Genomic DNA, 22,607 nt, shown 5'->3' with positions numbered 1-22,607 from the left:
ACAATGTACCATCAGCTATAGAGGAATACAAATCCCAGCAATACATTATAGAGCACCATGTGTGGAAAAGTGCAGGCTTAGCTGAGCAGTCTTCCAGCAACTTGCTTCTGAGATTGGACCTGTCTATTGGTGGCTGTCATCCCCCCACACCTGCTCCTCACTACATCTCCGCGCGTCCCTGTGCCGATCGTGGATGTGGGCGGGCAGTGAGTGTAAGGCGGGGAGGAGGTGCGGTGTGAAGAGCGTGGATGCGGGCGGGTCTGGCAGTGACGAGCGTGAGGTGATGAGGAGGTGCAGAGCACAGCGTGTGTGGAGCCGTGAACAGGGCCAACTGATCGTAAGCCGATTAATCGATTATTGAAAAAGTTGACAACTTTTTCAATAATCGATTATAATCGATTATGTCGATTAGTTGTTGCAGCCCTAATTGAAATAATGCATTTTACATGTGTTTTCTTCCTGCAGGCACATAGGAAATATGCTCATGTGACTTATAAAAATGCACTAATTAAAATGCATATTGTGTTTTCATTGCGATTTACATGCGTTGCCATGGACTATTTTTTACTATAACATTTTATCAAAAAGCACAAAAGATGCATCAAGCAGGATTTTTCATGACTGTATAAAAGACACTGGTGTGAAGAGCTTCATAAATTATAATAGTAACTAGTTTCCCTTTGCTTTTAGCATGCTGTGATTACTGTTGTAGCACACATAAAATGTGATGGTGCCCTAAGGCTCACTGTGTAATATTTAAAATGTCACTATTATGATTCCACTAACTACAGCATTGCTTCTGACAAAGACATAATGTCTAGGACTAGGTCATGGAGAGACAGAGCGTGGGTTGGTAGCCATGGCAGATAATGCAACTATAACCGAGCCCATTATCTCTGTATAATGACTTAGTAGACATGTTGGATAATACATGTGAATCTACTGCTCTGGCACCTCAACCAGGCTGCTTCACAAGTAGAATGTTCATGTTTAAAGAGTTTCATAGGCCTTAGTACAGGTCTCCTTCATACACACTACTTGGGATTTATATCGCGCCAACCGTTTACGCAGCGCTTTACAATATATGGAAGACATTACAATACAATTCAAGGCAAGATGGTAAGGAGGGCCCTGCCCCTGAGAGCTTACAATCTAAAAAAAAAAAAGACTGCCTAGCTGTCATAACCTGAAACAAATGGTCACCACAGATCAGTTTCAGAATACTGTTTGTGTGTTTGTTGCAGCTCAGTGATTTAGAAAGTAATGCCACAAAGAGCTAGGCAGCAAAAATGTCCAAAAAAGGGAGAATCAAGGGCCCATTTACACATTTCTGACAACATTCTAAAAATGCAGAAGGATGTCAGTCATTGATTTGAGTGGCCCCAGAACAACCATGCAGCAAGTTAAGACAGAACTTTACATCTGGTTTTTTTTATGCTGGGTCAGTGATATCAGAAAGTATTGAAGCCACGACATGCAGACAACTATAACTGTAAGGTGAGGTCAGCAATGACAGGCCTCCCTCAGTACTATTTTCTTTTATAACCATCAATTTATATTACCATTTCTTACCATTGTCAGTAAAAGAATTATGGGGAGAGTGAAATACAACACTGAAGCTGTCAGTGTTCCAGATCTTTTCCCTGCAGAAAGAGGTGACTGTTAGTCACCGCTTCCTGCAGGGATTCCCCCCTCCCCTCTCTCTATTCCTCCAGCACTGACTGGAAGGATAGACAGGGGAGGGGGCGGGCACAGCTGGCTCTGGCTCTAGAAAGGCAGAACCAGCTGTCAATCAGGCAGCGGGGTGGATCTTGACAATATTGCTATATGCTGACTTTTGGGTCACAGGAAGACATTAGTTTATGTCCTCCTGTGACCCTAAAGAGAACTACGGCAAAAAAAGGTTGGATCATAGTTCTCATTTAACATAATGGAATTTAATTTTTCTTTGAAAGCATCAACAAAGCTGCTCAGAACTTGCATGCTTTGCAATAGCTTGCTGCACACGCTGTACTACGGTAATAAAAGATGAAGCCCTTGTAAAGAAGGCCTTAAGATGATCCAGTCAACACCAAACCTCAGTCCACTCAGATTCTCACAAACAGCTGTTTGACTGACATCACCCATTTAACCTGACAGAATTAGAGCAGTTTTGCCAAGAAGGAGCCGCACAAATTACAGGATCCAGATGTCTAAGGCTAGCAGAGACTTAACCCAAAGGACTTGCTGCTCTAATTGCAACCAAAGGTGTCTCTTGGACCACAAGCTTGATTTGTGTCTGCTTAACATTTGTGTCTTTTGTGATATTTTACATCAATACTTGCTGTGTAAATCATGTGCTACAACTGAAACGATTTTTAATCCATGTTGTAACACTACATAATGTGGCACAACAGAAGGGGGATGAATACTTATGAAAGGCATTGTGTGGATGTGTGTGTGTATACTGTATAAATAGAGAGTGAGAGAGACAGACAGAAAGAGAAAGTTAAAAATGCTGTAAATGTCCCGAAAGGAAAAAAAAAAAAAAAAAGCACACTTCAACATACACTGGTATAGCCACTAGAAAATACAGTAATGGTCTGGTCATCATAGGCTTGTAGTCATGTGTTTAGCTTTGTACCGCAGTAAGGGCCAATGGGTCTTAGACCTAGTCTTAGACCATGGGTCTGCCTTCAAGAGATTGGACATTGGCCAAGCTGTAAGGACCACCCTGTATAACCTCTCCCACTCCCAGCAAGCCTCAGTCAGGGACTTCCTTCCCCAAGACAAGCTCCAGTCTGTCCGTTCCCACTTTTGGACCCTATGGTCCAGAAGCTCCCCAACTATAAACATTTCTATGAGGGATATGGTTCTAATGGTAGCCTCCCCTGAGGCAGTACCGTATGCCCAGTTTCACTTCAGATGTGTTAACTCAACATTCTCGCAGTGAGGGATAAGAAGACTCAGTCTCTGCATTTCATCATACACCTGACCAGCTAAACCAGGCTCATCCAGGTGTAGTGGATTTCCAATCCAGCGCTAGAATTAGGAAAATCCTTTCTCCCGATGGCCTGGGAGGTGCTCACAGTGGATGCTAGCTTGTTGGGCAGTGGGAGGAGACCTGGATACCCTCTCAGTGCAGGGGACTTAGCTATCGAAGGATGAATAACTAAATGTGCCGAGCTACAACAATGATCAGATATAAAGAGTAAAAATGTGGAATTCAGGGCGATTTGGTTGTCCCTTCAATGCTTGACCTCTCACCTGTAAGGCCCCTCTTCTCAAGGTGGTATCCTCCTTGCACCTTAACCAGGACATAATTCTTCCCTCCTTATGTGCTACTCCAAAACATTCCAGGGAATTTTCTCTCCACTGTCTGGATGTGGCGCACGCTGTGTGTATCTACCTCTCAACTACAGGTACCCTTAGACATTTGTATCCACTCTTTGTCATACCTGAGGGTCCCTGCCTCTCTCTCGTTCCACTATTTCCAAATGGATTAGAGAAATCATAAATCGAGCCTATATTCCAAAGGATGCGGATGAGGCGCATTCAACCAGATTAGTTACTGCTTTCTGGGCTTTTCCGCATCATGAATCTGTTTCCCGGATTTGCAAACCTGCCACATAGTCTTCTGTTCACTAGTCTGTTCATGTCTTTCAGGTTGATGTTCAGTCCTCATCTGATGCCAGTTTCAGTTGTGAGGTGCTTCCAGCTGCTCTCTGATTTCTGTTGAGCCCTTCTCTTGATCCGTTTGTTACTTGGGCGTGATGCATTTGTTTGCTGTGTTGCCCACCCCACAGTTGGGCTTACTTTTAGACATTTCATGGTCTAAGACTAAGTTCCTGTGTCCTAAAATGTATGATTAAGAAAACAGAATTTTTCACTAACCCTTGTAATTAGGGATGCACAGATACTTTTCAAGTACCAGTGCAGATACTTGGCATTTTCATGAGACCTACCAGGGTTGCAGCAGTTGCAGCTGGGACCTGGCTCTGGCACTCCACCACTGTCCTGAAATCATTAGTCTGTATTGTTTTAGAAAATCTGTCACATGACCATAAACAAAAATGAATCAGTACTTGTAAGTACTCGGCAAGTACCAGTACTCGTACTCGCAAAACTGGTATCTGTGCTTACCTTATTATTTATATTTATAAAAACAAAATCATTCATTAAAACAGAGATGTACAAATCCCAGCAGCTCCGTGTGCTCCTTACAAATGACAGCTGCCTCTGCCTGAATTTTTCTCTAGTGTAGTCTTGGAGCTCAAAAGTATCGGTACATGTACTCGTGCTTGTACCGAGTACTGTACTTGGTATCTGTGCAACCCTACTTGTAATACTTTTCTTGGAGTATATTACACGGCACAGGTCCCTCCCCCCTGTCTTCTTATGAACCACTCCTACTATTCCTTGCTAAAAAAAAACAAACTGAGGCTTTCTGGGAGTGGAAGGGGTTATACAGGGCTGTCCTTACAACTTTGCTTTACCAATGTCCAGTCACCTGAAGGCAGGACCCAAAAAGAGGTAGGGCCAGCAGTATGAGGTAGTATGGGCTATATTACATTGCAGTCAACCAAACACTGGGAACCTGCTTACAGGAGGAGAGAACACACAGATGACTTAATCAGTGCACAGTTACACTGTGGATTTGTCTCTAAACTAGAGATCCACTGATACCAATACTGAGTATTTGAGCGAGTTCTCGTACTTCCGATATCAGAAAGCCGGGCCGCAAGTAATTACACGCCACCCAGCTTCCTGATTGGCCGGAAAGGCGGCTCCATGCTCCCTCGTCACTTGGTTTCCTCCTTCTCCTCCTCAAGGGCACATAGTAGCCATTTTTTTTTTAAATCAGACTACTAATGCACCCTTTTTGTGGCCTGAACTACACCACAGTGGCAGGTACCAAGATGCCATTATTTGCTCCAGTAGGTCAACAGCCTGTGTCAATATTTTGCACAATTTGCATTATTTTTCCAAAAGAGGAATGTGAGGAAGAGGTTAGGGTGCTGGTGTCAAGGAGAAAGAGTGTTGGGGTGCTGGCAGTGAGGAGGAGGATGACATTTTTTTAGGTAGGCTTTAAGGGTGACATTTCACTCTTCTCTGATACAAATAGAAAGAGCTGATTTTCAAAGTCATCCTAACATTTGTAAAAATACGGGACTACCTTATTTGCGATCCCAATTTGATTCAATGGCCTATGTGATGCTTGGACAAGAATCAGACATTTAGAGCTGTCTTCTGATTGCTTGTTATCACACAGGCCATTGAATCAAATTGGATGATTCTTGTCCAAGCATCACATAGGCCATTGAATCAAATTGGGATCGCAAATAAGGTAGTCCCGTATTTTTACAAATGTTAGGATGACTTTGAAAATCAGCTCTTTCTATTTGTATCAGAGAAGAGTGAAATGTCACCCTTAAAGCCTACCTAAAAAAAATGTCATCCTCCTCCTCACTGCCAGCTTGTGTGATAGATCTAACCCTTCTGTTTTTAAAGAGGCCCTCCCTCAGTTTTTTTCCCCCTTTTCACCTAATGTGTAATGTTGTCCTCAATTCACATTCTCACCTGCCCAAGAATGGCAAAGGACAGATGGGGGCACAATTGCCATTTTTTGAGGAAGTGGACGAAATTTGCACAGTGTGTGCCGCTGTCGGCACCCTTTTGGTCGGAATCCCTTGATCAGCTGAAAAATGTCATACGATAGGAGCCAGCAGCCAATGGGCTGTCCTCCTTGCGTGGGAATACAATGAAAGCAGCGGGATTCCTCGATCGACACACACCTAAATGTTGATGGAGGAATCTGCTCTATTTTCTCGTTCAGCCCGTGGGTTGAACTAAAAAAATAGAGCAGTGTATGGGCACCCTTACTTTTATGGACTGCCATTGTTGAAGCAACGGCTGGCCTACAGGTAGGCGATTTGAGTGATGTCAGATTTCTCTCAACAGGACATTGATTTATAAACTACTTAGGCCCATATGATGCACTATAATGTTTGTTATGAAGGTGAACTAAGGTGAAGTAACACTTTAAGCTATACAGGACAGTTAGACAAACGGTAAGTCATTACCTTGTAGAAGATGAAGGTACATGTGAGGATACCTAAAGGTGCCCATGCCCATGTAGACTATCTGTGCTGGTAATTTGCCATGTGTATGTATTTATTATGTTCAGGAGTAAAGATTAGAAGTTCTAAAAATGTTATGTTTCTTTTTAAGTTAGATAAGTATGAAATATTTCATATTCAGCAGGTGAAGCCAACAGGTGGGCTTTTAACATACTTTTGTATGCTTCAAGCATGTTTTGCATTGCCAAACAAGTTTATGGGAATAATGCAAAACCCTCTTAAAACAGGTTAAATGCTGGTCAACTACAGGCCAAATGTGTCTCTCAATAACTTCTGAATGAGCTCTACTCAGCACACATGAGAATGAAGCCCCTCTTACCATGTCTCTACTTTATTTATACTGTTTGGCATATAAAATTAGAGTAAGACAGTCCAAAAGTAAGAAGCTACTGCTAGTCTTTCATATTGGAAAACTCATGATGCTCCAAATGGACAATATCAAGGAATCACCCTATATTACAAGTTGGTGGCTTGCATCTCTTATCAGCTTCTTTTAGGTTGATTTTTCACCCGTGCCTTGCAGTAGTATGTTAGTGGATGATATACCACACTTTGATTTGCATGCAGTGATGCACCACAAAAGATCACTAAAGTGTGCAGGGGCCCTTACTGTGGGGGACAAGATATTTTCTAAGTTTCTAGCTGCAGCTATTACACATTACATACTGGGACTTTCAATTAATTTTACAAAACAGATTATGCATCTTAAAATATTGACCCTTCCGTTGCAACAGTAGGACATATCCAAAAGAACTTGGAACTCCAGCAATGCCCTCTTTCCACTCATGTTCCTAAGATTTATAGAAAGCTGGTGGATAATTCAGCCCACCAGCATCCCACCACAGCTGAAAAATCACTAATGATCCTTTATATAAAAATTTAATGTGTTTCTAAATATGTAATTTTTGTTTTTAAGGGACGCTCAGGCATTGAATTATTATCTGCATGGATCTGGAGATCAATCTGTAAGTTTTATGCTGTGCATTAATTTTACATGCATTGGATGTGGCGTGTAAAATAATCTATGGGCTTTTTGCTAGTTTTAGGATTGCTCCCAAGAAATGCTAGGTACCAATGTAGAGTGCAGATGTTAACAAGTGACAGTGTGTGCTTTGCTATAATGTGAATCTTCAGAAGCATTTGCTGAGATATTTAAACATTTTTGAAAAATGTGTGTTCTGCTAAAGTTGGCCATATACTGTGTGAAATTCACACAGTGGGTGCCCCTGTCGGCAGCCTGGCTATCATCCTGATCGAATGGATTCAATTGTTTTGTGTAGCTGAGCTTAGGGAGTACAAAGGAGTGTTCTGACTCTCCTTTGACTTTACTTTCTGCATCACAAATATAATCCACCCTGGTAGGTACTAGATGGTTAAATTTGATGTGCCATGCCCCCTATTATATAAATATATATATATAGAGAGAGAGAGAGAGAAAATGTATGCAAATAGCTATGGAGTTTCTTAGAAAGGCACATCTCCCATTTTTTATAAATTCCGGTTTTATTAGGGCAATTTTTCAAATATATAAACATACAAACATACAAAAATAAGAAAACGGCAATACAACGATGACACAGGATGGAGTAGTGTATAACTTCATGAAATGAAGTGACTAAAATTAATATTTTTATTTTTATTAATAATTCCATTCACATTAAAATCCATAAAAAAACAGTGAACAAGTCCCATATCTTCCCCAGTCTACATTGATTGTGTTAATTTTAATACATGATTACATATAATTATTTGACCATAATTAGAAATAGCTAACTATAATCAACTATTTTACATATTATGCAGTCTTTCCAATGCGTTTCGCGAAGTGCTTCCTGAGGCGATACAAGGTAGATACAAGTAGATCTGGTTTCTGGGACAAGTCATAAACACGGTAGATAGAATAAAAATTATACCACAATCATCTATTTATAAAACAAATATTTTTAAATTGGTTGTACAATTAAACATCTTACTTACTGGGGTGATGTATATGACTAGTGAATGATGTGAACGAAGTTATTACTAAAAATGTAAATATGAATTTCATAGAAGTATATGTGTGAGGAGTACCTTTCTATGAAACCCCGTAGCTATTTGGATAAGTTTACTTTCTGAATGCTTGTTCTGTGCGTGTAAACCATAGTACTGATTTTAGAGACAGACAGACAACTAGCATTTTCAGGAGGAGGTCAACAGTGGCAGGCAAAACGTTTCTCTCTATGTAGTTGTACTTGAAGGAAGTCGGTTGTATTGAAATGTTTGCATACATTATTCTTGCATTTTAATGTTTGTATTTTACAGTTTTTTTCTTTAAATTAACTGTTCTTTGTTTTTCTTAACAGGTTGATGATGAATTAACAGATTTTTCAGCATCGAATTCAAACTCTATTTTTGCCAATGCTAGTGTAAGTATAAATGAGAGAAAACAGAAATTAGGATATATGCTTTGAGAACAGTGATCAACAACAACTAGGAGCCAAATTTAAATGGGAAATCTAGACTTATTTTGATTGTAAATACTCTACTGATGTGTGTTGGAAATGCTTGTGTAGCTAACTGACATTAAAAGGCCTTGGCGGGTTGTGGGGTAAATATGTAAATTGGGTGCCAGTCAATTTAAGATGTTTTAAAGATTTTATTCTTCATTGTTGCTCACTAGATAGAGAGGGGTGAGGTCTACAAATCCCCAGTACAGACTCCAGACTCCATATGCACTTTCCAGCTATTCATTGCAGATAGCCTTTAAGCCAAAACTGGTATCACTATATAGCAGAATCTCAGCTGGTTAGCAGATGTCTCCATTCCTCCTCCCAAGAGAGTTACCAGGCCCATGCAAGGATCCACCTTCTACCCGGCCTCAGCTTCCAGCAGAGTCTCTCACCCTGGCACTGCATCTTGGGTCAGATTCCCCCACTACCAGGCTGGACAGCTTCAGGCCTCACTCCAAGCCTCCATATCGGAGCAGATGCAAGCCTTCCAATGGCAGAAGAGATAGCTATACCAGTGTCAACCACACGTCTTCCCCAGGCAGGAGCCTGGGGGAAAGAGGCACTCACGAGGTCAACTCCAAATATTTATGTACTTCCCCAGCATGCACCACTGGCAATAAACCTCCTAGTGGTTGGTGGTTGGTCAGGGAGATATACATATTCATAACGAGCATTCTTTTACTCTATTGTCAGGGTCACACCCCAGCAGCAAGCAGAAGCAAACACACACTGGGCCTAGGGAATACCAAATGAGCACAGCACTATCAAATTATCTTAGGCTGTTTACAGCCCAGCAGAGATACATTTAAGGAGTCACCCTACTTAGAGCCCAGTTGGCCTTTTCCGAACTTCCAATCTCCTATCTCTACAACATAGACACTAATTATTCTTAAGTCACAGATAAGGTCTACAAGAGCTAATTTAGACTGCTTGAGATGAAACAAGAAGTGTATACAGGACAGCTCTGAATTTCTGACATGATCAACAGGTTTTTTTTTTCTACATATCAAACAGATATAACTAAAAACACATTGAATGATATCTTTACCAGACAAAAAGGGAGCGAATAAGAGAAGTTAATTACTAGGGGTTACATACACTTTAAGCAACCTCTCTCCTCTACAGTGTGATAATCTCTTTCCCTTTTGATGGCTTTTGTTGTCAATCTGTACCCTCAACGGAGTACACAGACTCTGGAATGATTGCACATCCAGGAAGTGAAGGCTCTGGGCCACCCCAGACAGACACACACAGAGTGAGCTCGGGGACACACACATACAATCGCGGCACACACACCCAGTTAACAGACAATTAGAGCAGACACACAAAGAACACACTAAGTCACAGCACACAGACAGACAACACACAGGGTACACACACACAGTCAGGGCAGATGCAGACAAACGGAGATGACTCAGTCACTGCACATAGAAAGACCACACATGATTCTCAAAAATAAGGAGGATCTTCTAGCGAAGTGTTTTGACATAAATCTGGCAGAATTTTTCTTTTGTACTATGGTTCTTAAAGTGGAAGAAAAAAAGCTACTTTTTTTAGTATGGCTGTTCCTATCAGGAATACTTTATATATATAAACGCAAGGCGGTCTATTTTATAAGCTGGACATTGAAGTGGGAGTGTATATTATGAGTTGTTGGTTGCTATGATCAGCAGATGCACTTTTCTTTCTAAAAAGTTTTATCTTAACAAGCAATGAGCAGATTTGTGTTCATTACGTAAATTTCTATAAGAACCCCGCAAAACACACCTCCATATGGATTGGAAATCCTTTAATTTTTTTTATTGCACCACATTTAACACTCCATATTCTTTTTCTTTCAGCTTGTTGATGCTAAATCGTTACACAGCCCAGAGGAAGAGGAATCCAAAGATGGAATGGAACTGTCTACTAATATGCAGTACTATGAAGATGAGCTTGAACCATCCCCTATGCAGGACCTCACTGAAGACATCCTACAAAAGTCACTGCAGGAGGCCAATATCACAGAACAGATATTGGCAGAAGAGGCTTACTTGGATGCCAGTATAGAATCTGGCCAGCAGTTTTCCAATGTTTCATTTCACCCTCATTCATCAGCATCGTTTTCTCAGGCCAACACTGACCCTAGTTACTCAGGCCAAACATTACATCCCATAGGTGTGACCCATGTGCCTATAGTTCCACAGCAGCTAGGTGGATCATTTGCGGGAAACACTGTAGGTGTGCAGCATGGTTTTATGCAACATGTTGGGATTATCCCTGGCCAGCAGATGCCAAATAGTGGCCATAGCAGTTCTGGGCAGATCCACGTAATTGGCTCCATTAATAGTCAATCCCCAGTAATGACTATAAATAATATTGATGGTTCCCAAATTATACTTAAAAGTGGCCAACAAGTACCTCCTAATGCTAGTGGTGGGCTTGTAATACAAAGGCAGACTCCGAATGGCAATGCTGTTTTCGGAAGTCCAAACACAAGTCCAGCAGGACAACCAGTTCCTTTTAGTAGTAGCAATTTCCAAGGATCTTTACCTGTTCATAATATTATTATTCACAGAGGACCAGCACCAAATTCTAACAAGGCTCCCATAAATATTCAGCCTAAGCCAATGCAAGTAGGACAGCAGGCGCATTACAACGTTAGTCATGCGGGTGTCCAACATCATCATGGGCATCAAGGTATCCCATTCGTCACAGCAGCCCAAAGTTCTCAGATGAGTCAACAAATGCCAGTAAACCAGCAACGTTCCCGTAAACCATCCAGTCAGCAGTCAGGTGGTGGTAACATTGTCATGCATTCTCCAGTTGGCCAACAACACTGTCATCCAAACCAATTTATCATTCCTGCTGGCCTTTCTCTGAACAATAATTCAATGCAGCAAATCCAGGCCATTAACTCCCAGCTTGTGCAGGCACAGTCATCCCATCTGGGTCCTCAACAGGTTCCTGCAGAACACATGTTGATGAGCAGAAACTCATCCGGTATGGTTAGGTCTAGTCAACAGTACCCAGGGCAAATGTTACATAGCCCAGGTACAGCTGTGCAGATTGTTCCTGGACAGTCATTTACAAGCTCTGGAGGTCAAGTCATTTTGAACCATGGACCATCTCAAAGTGTGGGAGGGCAGATGGCACAGCTGTCTCCTACACTTCTGCATTTGTCTCCTGGTCAAAGCACCACCGTTTTAGGCAGATCAGGCATCTCTACAGCACCATCTGGTTGCCCAAATATGTCATCTGCAAACCGCTTCACCATCGTAAGTTCTGGAGCCGGACTTCAGCGAACAGGATTTCCAAGAGGAGCGGAAAGTTACATAACAGAGCAGGAGCATAGCAGAGCACAAATTGCAATGAATGAGACTCATCATCAGTCCTCTAGTGCTAAAACCAGCAGCAGTTTAAATCCAGAAACAGCTTCTCAGCAGGCATTTTCCCTTAACCAGGTAAGGAGTAATGAAGCACTATTTTATCATTATCCTGAGATGTTTTTGGTTTAAAATACTTTAAAACGATCGTTAAAAAATATGTCTCCTGTTTGATTGGGATCCTTGCCTATAGTAAGATGGATTCTCCACCTTCCATAGCCCACTAACAAATAGCAGTGGAACCCGATTTTACTAATGTACTCCTGTGGCCCAATGTCAGCCGACGGCAGGCTCAGCTACAGTCGAGAATGATCCAGACAATGTTTTTGGGAACCATTTGGCTGCCTAATTGACAGCTGGCTCTGCCTCTCTGCGCTCAGTAGATACCAAGAGCTGACTGCTCAGCATTCACGTGATCAGTCAGCTCTCTGTCTTAAAAGCCAGCATGTGAAAGCTGCAGTGTCCCATGGTGGCTCTACGCATTGGGGAGAACTGGCAACCTTGCAAAATCCCTTGTCCTTTCTTACCGTTTATGAGCAGAAATTTTCCTGGTCCATAGCATATGAGGAAGAATGAACAAGGAATGAAAACTTGGAAAAAGAAATTCACATGTGTAATTTAAATGGCTGGAATTAAATCAATATAACGTAATAAACTGTACATGTCAATTTTTAATGTGTTTTTCTTGTAGACTCACAAAAAACTGGCCAATCCCCTCTCTCCAGTTTCATCGCTGAAAAACCAGGAGAGACAATCTCATGCGCACATTTCTTCACTGACAGGTACCTTTATGTGTATATGGTAATATCTTAATAGATATGACATCAGATAGCAGCAGATAGGGATTATTTACATTAAAAGTGAATGCCAGGCAAATATAAAATACGCAAATTAAAGCAAATTTGTATTTTTGATTAAATCATTAAATGTAGGTATGCGCATGGCAAAAAAATTAATTTTTGGACGAAACAAATTAAAATGAAAAACATTTTCATTTGTTGCGTCAAAGGAAGCAAATTTTGATGCTGATTCGGAGGCAACGAGCCTCCAAATCCGAAACCACACAATGAAACTGCAGAACGAGCAGCGGCCATATTGGCCGCCGGCACGTTCTGGGCATGCACACCGCCATCTTGGAGTGTATCTTGGTGTACACCAAGATGGCGGCGCCTGCATGTTCGGGCACCGCCATCTTGGTGTATACCAAGATATACTCCAAGATTGCGACGTGCATGCGCATAAAGCGCCGGCGGCCGATATGGCCAGCGCTCGTTCAGTGTGTGACGTCACCGTCATGTGAAGTCATACGCTCCGCCTCCAAGATGGCGAAGGGCATGCGCAGGACACGCCAGCGACCAATATGGCTGCTGCACGTTCTGAAAACAAATTTATGTATGCCTGAATATAGTTTTCGTATATTCAGGGATATAATAAATTTGTTATTTCGGATTCGGACGAACCGCCGAATCAACTGAATTTGCGTTGATTTGCAGGTTCATCTGAATCTGAATGCACATGTCTAAATACTTTAAATTTATTTTTTAAAGTGCAACTAGTGTTAGTCCTTGACTTAAACCGGGAAAGGGAGGGCGGTACTGGGAGCCAATTAGGTTCCCAGTATGCAGATGTGCTGATAAAGGGAAAGGAAGTGTGTGTGTATAGAGACAACCTCATCAGTCTTCTTCTCTTTCACTGTCTATTCAGAAGGCCGGTTTTGGAGAGAGGGCCCCCCGTATTCCTTAAAGCTACAGCCACATAAAATAAAAATCAGTATGACCTTATCCCTGCTCATAAGCAATATTTACCTTGTTTTATTTTCAATAAATGTTTTACATGCATTAATGCATTATTGCAATTACCTTAATTCTTGGTCTTGTAACAGCCGATAGAATGTGGGCGGGTGGTTCTGGCAGCGCTCACATCACATCTTCATGACCTGGATGTTGGTCTTGTGTCAGCCATTTGTGACCGCAGCTAAGAACTGCACAGACACCAGGATTTGAGCCAGCATCATAACCCAGGCAGTCAATGTTGACCATGGGTGATGTCTGGACAAAGATGGTGTTATCCTTTATAGAGAGACAAGCAGATTAATGCATTTTCAGGGGGAGTGCGGTGACCTCTGTCAGAGGTAATAGATACATAGAAGTGTTACACTTACATATTACTTAGCATGCATGCACCTAAAATCCAAAAGCATATCTGATTCCTGATATACAGTATCTGCCAATTCTCCTCAATATATGCATCTGCTGCAGCAAATGTAATGTCCGTTTTGCTGTACTGTGCTGTGTGGGCTGTGAGCTGCAGCACCGACCTGTGTTGACACTGCACACCTTTTTGTCCCAATGCCCCTCATGGGCAGTACTGAACTCTTCAGTACCTGGAGCCATTCATGTGCAAGACCCTTTAGCTTGACAGTGTTTCAATTACATTATATAATGTAAAATTAATTGATTGTAGATGTTGGTATTTAAAATATATACTTATCAACAACTGATCATAAGTTGTTGCAATGTTTGCTATGCAGATAACGGATGCCCTCACAGTTGTTTTTTACTGACATAGCCGTTATCTATACATGTCATAGAATGTATTAAGCATATGCCAATCTGTTACGATGGTTTTACATGTGTATCTGCTGTAAATGTTTGACAAATGTCAATAAATATCACATGCAAAAAAATATATATACTACCTCTGCAGTGTTCACAGTGCATGGGTCCTGCTTTCCACTATAGAGACGTAAATGTTATGAAATGACACCAAAGCTGCCAATTTCTCGATACTGATTTCAATGGAAGCATAAATGCACAATGTTAAAATGATTTCTGTATGTCTTCAAAATATTCTACAACACTGTGATCTAGCTTGACATGTATAGTCACTTGTGAATGATTTACCTTTTTATTTTATTTTTTTGCAGAGCCTAAACATATACAGCATAATTTATCACAGCTTCATAATGTTAAGGTATAATTTTAATTTGTGCATGTGGACTTTTTTTGTATGTTTTTTTAACATATTTTCCAAATATGTAAAGTAAAGCTGTCATAAACCTGGGCAATTCAGAGTGAGGATGCATAAACAGAGATTACCATTAGCGAAAACTACATATTAAAGTGATCAGTAGATCCAGACATACCTAAAGTTATACGGGAATCTCAGCTTCTCTTGTAAAATTTGGATTTTGCCCCTTCTCCCGAACCTAAGTTTAATGGGTGGCCTGATAGACCAAAAGAGAGGTTCAAGAGCTCACAACAAAAACATGTCAAAATATTTTATTAATAATAATGTTAATAATATTTTGGCAAAGGGTGAACACATGCTAAACCTGAGCAAACCTGATGTCTGACCAAAAGTACCCCAATGTGCTCTAAGATGGATTAACAAAAATCATACGATAATGTGTGTTCATATCTGACCTAGACATCATGTCCATTTATACCCTTGTATTATGTTCCTGGGACTAACTAAAAAACAATAGACCTAAGACAATACGATCGTAGAGTGGTGGTTGTCAGTACTGTAGGTTGATTATGTAAGTACCTTACAATAAAACTATTTTGTATAAAATCTCTTATATTTTTTCTATTGTTAGGTTGAAGGACATCACAGAGGGCTCAAGAGGATGACCACCAAACAACTCACGAAAGAAACTCTGTAGGTTTAAACATAATGGGGATATTTATCAATTCTGTTGCAGACCCAGGCAACGCTAAACAGAATTATTATGATTAGGCAGCTTAATTTATACATTTCCTTCGCAGCTGCTCTAAAAAAGCACTGCAACAGAATAAAACCCACCCCTGACCACTTCTCAATTGTGCATCTGTTTGTATGAAAATCTGTCTCATCCCCAGTGTTACATCTGACACAGACCTGTGCAAATCTGTCGCAGTTGACTGCCCAGGATTCCAGGTATAGGGGTCACAAATGTATATAAAACTGTCACATAGACCCTGCTAACTGACAAGCTGCCTGATTTGCATCTACATTTGTTGCTAATTTGCTTGATAAAATTCAGTTTGTGAGTTCGGTGGGCTTCAAATTGTTAAATCTAACTTGTATCCTTTATTCCTCTAGAATTCTCCAGCAGGTGCATAGAGACCAAGAACATGCTCTGGACCCCAATAAGAGCCCATTCCAGTCACTGGGTGATGCTGTCCAGAGGCTTCTCCCATACCATGTGTTTCAGGGATCAATGCCCGCCAATGACGAACTGCAAAAAGGTGAAACAGCATAATGTAGAAGAAGGCTTTCTGCTATAGATGCTGAAAAATTGTTACGCCAGTGCCCAATAGGATCAGTGAGGGTGTCACAGATGTTAAACCGTTAATTTTAATTCACCCTTCAAGTTTTTAGCTGGGTTGAATTCAAGGCTTTGTGCAGGCCAGTCAAATTCTCTGATGTCAGCAAATGGCTCTAGAAGGGCAGAAGCCTGTTGAACCGATTTGTAAAGGTGACATTCTATGATGGTGCTCTGTTACTAGCCAATGGGCTCTGCAGTACAAACCATTCTACATTCTGCTTTTCTGCAGAGATAGGAATGCTGATAATAAGGGTTGTCTGGATACTTTTGGCCATTTGGTGCACTGTAGTACAGGCAGCATGAAGCATTTAGTGCCTGGAATCCATGCCTTGCAGCTTTGTAGCCACTGTGTAGCACTTTGTAGACACTACACTAAATGAGTTGAACTCCCATCAGTGACACTGTATGCATTATGTGTGTTACTGTTGTGTTTGTGCAGGATTTCCTGGGAACTTTAGTTCCCTTCCCCCTAAAGAAAAAAGTGATTAGCTTCTTTCCAAATTGGTCCTAGTGTGTGTGTGTGTATGATTGTGTTAACATCAATAAAGCTTCTCTGTTGCTGGGTCTAGTAATTTTGGCCGACCATGTTGGCCCACAGGTGACTGACTCTATTGTGCTCCTAAGTCCTTCTGGTCCTGCTCAAGTTCCAGGTATCTAATGTCTGTAGATACCTTAAAGTGACGCTGTCACCATATTGAAAAACATGGACCATGGGCAGGCAAGTAGTAGAATAACAATACCTACCAGTATGACCGGGGTTGAGTCAAATCTTCCTTTTCTTTTGCTGTGGTTCCTCCGGACGGCCACTGTGTCTCTACTGTGTTTCCTATTGGCATAGCAGAAGAACAACAGCACATAACTGGGAACACGCTATCCAACACAAAAGGAAATGTCGGAGAGCAGCAGCATCGAAATCTCTTAAAGAAAAGGAAAATTTAACTTGCCACCTGCAGGATAGGTACATATATACAGTATCTTCTTCTGCCCACGGCTTATGGCTTTAAATGTGGCTACAGGGGCACTATAGAGAAGAACTTTATAAGAATGGAAATGCAGAGTAATGCTTTAAAGGGAATATAAAATGATTTTGTGTATAGCTAATAGTAGTTAATCATATTTAGCTGGACTGGTTTTGTAATGTTGAAGACGTTGAAAACTTTCACACCTCCCATCAAGTTCTTGGACAATCACAATTTGCCTTGACACATTTCATGACACAAGTGTGTCCCCATGCTGATTCATAGCACAGCTGACACAACGCAGAAAGCAAAAAAAAAACATTATAACACCAGATCTATTTTTTTTTTTGCTGGTTCAGGCCTGATTAGATGTGGCATGCTAAGTAGGAGGCATGGTTGGACTCTTCTACATCTACTTACCTGTTAAAGTCATGGGTATGATGATCTATTGTCTGCCACATACAATGCTGTATTAACACCTCTCTCTGGGCAGGTTAATAACACCTCCTAGACTCCAATTATGCAAATGCAATCAACACCTGGTTGCCACTAAAAGATTATGCGGATTGGAGCAACATTCACCATATTTATTCCAAGATATTTTTTTTGTACAAGTCATTCTGACTTGAGAAAACTGGTTGGATGACCAGTGAAACGTCTTCAAGAAAAATACAGCAAGTCCAGTTGCCTTGACTTATTTTTTACAGATATTCACAGAAAGTATTGTTGTTTTGCTGAAACTGTACTGGGTTTTTGTGTCCTGGCCAGCTCAGTGAAGTTCCCTTTAAAGGTGTTTTGTAACCAACATGTCATAACAGGAATATCTATTATTTTCATTATAATTAAAAGTGAAAAACATTTTATTGTTTCTTTCTAGTGGACAACGAATTTGAAGCTATGGCTACACATTTCTTAAAGAAGACCCAGGCAATGCTAAACAAATACCGTTTGCTGCTAATGGAAGATGCAAAAGTATGTAAAGTTATTGCAGATATAACCTTTACTAGACCACTTTATACAATAGAGTTAGAATGGGAGATTCCATTCAGATTCTTTTACACAGCCCAGAGGTTACATTTCAAAATTTAACAAGATTTGGGGGTCATGTTTCAACCCTTGTGAGCAACCTTCCATGTCCTCCACAACAGCCATTCTTTCCATCAGTTTTTCTATCATATAGGTTTTGTTAGATCATAAAGGCATTCATGTAGAAGTGAGTAGGTTGTTTCTTCTTTTATCACTATCTACTGTGTACCGATAACACCTCCACAACCACACACGGTTCCTTTTGTAAGGATTTATTTTTTTGTTTACAGTTTCTTATTCTTGTGTAATTAAATTTATAAATTTATAAATCATGCCCTCATATGTTACTGTGGGGGTTGTTCTGTACAATGTGGGTAATTGTAACATGGCTTTCTTAATAAAAAAATTACTATAAAAAAATAAACAGGCATTTGCATATGTAGGGTTATCAGCTGCTGAAAATCAGTGTTTGGTTCTTTCGATTTAAATAACCCTGTATTAAAAGGAAGAGGCCCTCAATCCTGCTTGGGGCTGGGCACTGAAGGTAATCCATTAAAATTCCCTCTGCCTCACTGAGTTTATTTCTCCATTGTGACATAGTAACTGGCATAGAAAATACATTGCTAGACCTAATAATGGGCATCTTATTGCTTACAGGCAGATCCCTGCAGGGGCGTAACTACGAATCATGGGGCCCCATAGCAGTATTTTTATGGCGTTCCCTGGTCAGCTCTCTCTTTAGTAGCTGTGACAGTACGCCTCATTGATCTTAACATTAATGGTGTCTATATCAAGGTGACAGCATAGTCAGTACACTACTAGAGAGCATTGCCTTGGATAAAATGTATAGTCGTATACCAATAATAATTATAATAACTATAATTATATCATGTGGCCTACAAGGTTTTAACTGGGCAGGTACTCTGGGATTTTTGACTGCATTAGGTATATAGGGTTAGTTTCAGTAGAAGGAGTTCAGAAGGCAATAAATCTACACTGCTAAGACAGTTACGCTAATGCCTTTTACTGAACAGAGGGAAACCTGTGACAAGATGATCCCAAGCTCTAAATCAGACCTTCTGTACTAGAAACTTTACATTTTAGTTTTCCTTAAAGGAGAACTATGGGATTAGGGCCTTTCCCCATAGTTCTCCCGGGGGTAACGAGAGGACACAAACTAGCGTCCTCCCGTCACACTAAGCTCAGTATACCGCAAGCTACAGCTCATCGTATACTAAGACGCTGCAGCTGAAACAGACTCAGATTATGAGGCTGAGTGAAAATCACTCACCTCATAGTTCTCCTTTAACAGCCTTCCTAATTGGGCCCCATTCCTAACCCAGGCCCTAGCTGCATGGGCTGTAATGGTAATTGTTACCACTGGATCCTTGTAACACATTGGGTTGATATTAGAATAAGCGGAACTTGATATCATGTTGGCTTACTGTAACCTCACTAACTATATAGAAACGTGATGTTCATTTTTGTTTTTACTTTAGCGCATTACCCCCTCTGCAGAAATGGTGATGTTGGACAGAATATTTAACCAGGAAGAAAGAGCCACTCTAACACGTGATAAACGAACAGCACTAGTTGATCCTGGTGAGTGTTAACAGTAACAGCACACAGTACAATATTCTACCAATCCAATGGATTTCAGCACAGAAATGTGGTCTGTTTAAGTGGAACTTAACCCATCCTGGTACCATGCGCACCGAGAATGAGCTGTGCTTGTGCAGGAATAGAATATCTCCTCACCAACAAAAAAAATCTCCCTGCTCAAAAGATTTCAAATCATGGCTATAGTTCAACTTTAAATATACTGTTGGAAGTATTTTGTTATATCTGTTCATTAAAGAGAGGTGTCCTGTGTACTCTCATGTTCCTGTGTTATCTCAATGAGTCCGCCCAGTACTCCTTTTGCACTACAGAACAATTAGTCCCTATGCTGTGGAGATGAGAAAATGGGAGCCCATTCACACCAGAGCGGTTGCGGATCAGCACGGTTACCGCGCTGATCTCAAAAGGGAGGTTTTGGGAGTTTTTAATTGCGTTTAAGCGCGGAAACACAATTAAAAATTCCCACAACCGCGCTGATAAGCAAGGTTCCATTGAAACCTGTATGGAAACCGCACTGATCAGCGCGGCAAAAATAGTGCGGGGAGCGTTCGGGCGGTTCGTATCGCGCGGACCAGCGCGGTCGCACGAACGGTCCCCATACCAATGTATGGGATCGTTCATGTCGGCGGATCCGTGCGGCCGTACCGCCCCGGTGTGAATGGGGTCTAATTTAAGAACTGACAACTGGGAAGAGCAGATGCCAATTGTTGCAGTTTCAGTCAACAAAATAGCATGTGGTGTCATTGCACAAGAGCAGATTAGGAGCTGAATGCATCAACAGGTATTTCTGTTCATGCACGTGATAAAATACTGTATGTGTACATGTGCATTTATTGCAGAGGCCTACTGCATATATAGCCTGACATACACTTTTTGAGGATTAGGGTCAAGTAATTTGTTATTTTAGTGGGTTTTCCCTGCGAGAGCAATCCTAAGGACCCCTTTAAATAAATGTGAGCTTCTTTACTACGGCAGGGTAAAGAGTATGGATAATTGATATAAACTGAATACAAGAAGCTAAGAGTATTCTGATGTTCCAACTTTTTTCTGCTGGTGAGAAACAAAGGTGTCCTTTTTTTTTTTGCAGATGGGTACCTTACAGAATTCTGCTGCTCTAGCAAATTTCATGAAGATCCTTCTGAAGAAGAACAGCTTAGCAATCATGGCCTGGAGGCAGAGTCAACCAGTGGTGATTCCTCTCCAACGGACAGTAATAAGGATGATCAGACAGGTTCAAGCTCACCTAAGATTCCAGACCCCCCTTGTTTAGTGCCTACAGACAGTTTAACAGAACCTAAATGTAAAGATTCTCCCGAAGACCTTAAAAAAGATGCAAATTTTTCCCCTACGAAACAACTCATTGTGAACCTTTGCAAACTAAAGGGTAAGTACACCTCTTGTCCTTCAGATACCTACCCGTCATGTAAAGCCTCAAAAGAAAGAGTTCCTGCATACTCCGCTCCAAACCCCATTCCTGTTTCTGGATCAAAAACGGACCCCGACGACGCAGAAAGCCCCCAGTGCAAAACCGCAGGACACTCTCTAGAAACTACAGGCAAGCAAACAAACATTGTGGTAAACAGCAAAAGCATAATGAGTAGCAAGACTGTGAAGGAAACGGTCAGAAACGTTCTAGAACTTAAACTTAGCGCAAAGCACTTGAAAAGCGAGGTCTCTGGTAGCAGTTCCACGGAAACGGAACTTATAAAATGCTCCGAAGACCATGCTTTGGAAAAGCCAGTTTCACATACTAGAGATGGGGCAGCAGAAACTGATTCAGTTTTAGAAGCAGCTGTAAATAGTATTTTAGATTGCTAAACAATCTCCAGAACATTGCGTAGGACGCATATGATGCAAATGGAAGAAGAGCAATAGTGAAATAACTCACAGAAGATGTGAGCAGATGGAAACATAAACATCAGCTTAAGATGGCTTTCGCACTTGATGGGTTCAAGAAAGCCTGCCATAGACAATCAGGAATGATCTGTACAAGCAGGTCATTTTGTGAATTCATAGATGGTAACATGTTTTCAAATTTTCTTTTTTTTTTAATGTAGGTTTCATTAAAGATGCAGTCTTGCCACCAACACATAACATTATGTTTTAAGCACTGCAGCTAAAAAAAAAAAAAAAAACATTGCTGGGGCTCAGTTTTCTAGCCACCCTACTATGTCTGTGGCATTTGTTTATTTGCTGGGACCACAAAGTACAGATGATGGAAGCTTTGCATGGCCCTGGGAATTAAACAAATCCTGTGTACCTTTGCTGATAGACTATACTAGGCTTTCAGATCACACAAGCAACCTCAGACCACTTAGTGACACAGATAAAAATTGTTCAAGCAATTCAGCCTTGGAGGGCAATATTTACATTAGGCCTTATTTTTGTGTCTGACGGAAGAACTCTTCTATTTGCCTCTAGCAGCCAGTCAAATTCTTCCCAATGTAGTATGAGAACCTAAAAGGGAGAATGTGATTGGCTGGTAGAGGCAATGACAACAGTTCTCACCTCCGATACTTCGTGTTGTTGCACTACCTGTTATGAGAGACTGCAGCTTTACTGAAATACAATGTACAAATGAGACAATTCCATGTACCACTCAACTGTTTAGGTTTGGAACTAACCAGCTTCTATGTACCATTAAATGTGTTTAATTTGCTAGCAATGTCGACGTTGAACTTGAACGTTTTACAAGGTTATTCAGTAAAGCTGTGCAA

At 41.0% G+C, this 22,607-nt stretch overlaps 1 protein-coding gene across 1 annotated transcript; it reads left to right on the top strand.

Annotated features, from left to right (window-relative positions):
• The first annotated feature begins 2,663 nt into the window (after positions 1-2,663).
• On the top strand, positions 2,664-21,948 carry GLTSCR1L (GLTSCR1 like). The gene is made up of 11 exons (XM_018559469.1): positions 2,664-2,701; positions 7,036-7,084; positions 8,462-8,524; positions 10,450-12,051; positions 12,665-12,755; positions 13,521-13,621; positions 15,575-15,636; positions 16,060-16,205; positions 18,122-18,216; positions 19,770-19,872; positions 20,978-21,948. Exons 1-11 carry the CDS (start codon positions 2,664-2,666, stop codon positions 21,706-21,708), a joined length of 3,081 nt encoding a protein of 1,026 aa, XP_018414971.1. The 3' UTR covers positions 21,709-21,948.
• The last annotated feature ends 659 nt before the right edge of the window (positions 21,949-22,607 follow it).

Source organism: Nanorana parkeri, unplaced genomic scaffold (assembly GCF_000935625.1).
Source record: "Nanorana parkeri isolate BGI_ZX_2015 unplaced genomic scaffold, ASM93562v1 scaffold1, whole genome shotgun sequence".
Lineage (NCBI taxonomy): Eukaryota > Metazoa > Chordata > Amphibia > Anura > Dicroglossidae > Nanorana > Nanorana parkeri.
The sequence above is the reverse complement of the archived record's forward strand: the minus strand, read 5'-3'. Positions and strand labels throughout refer to the sequence as shown.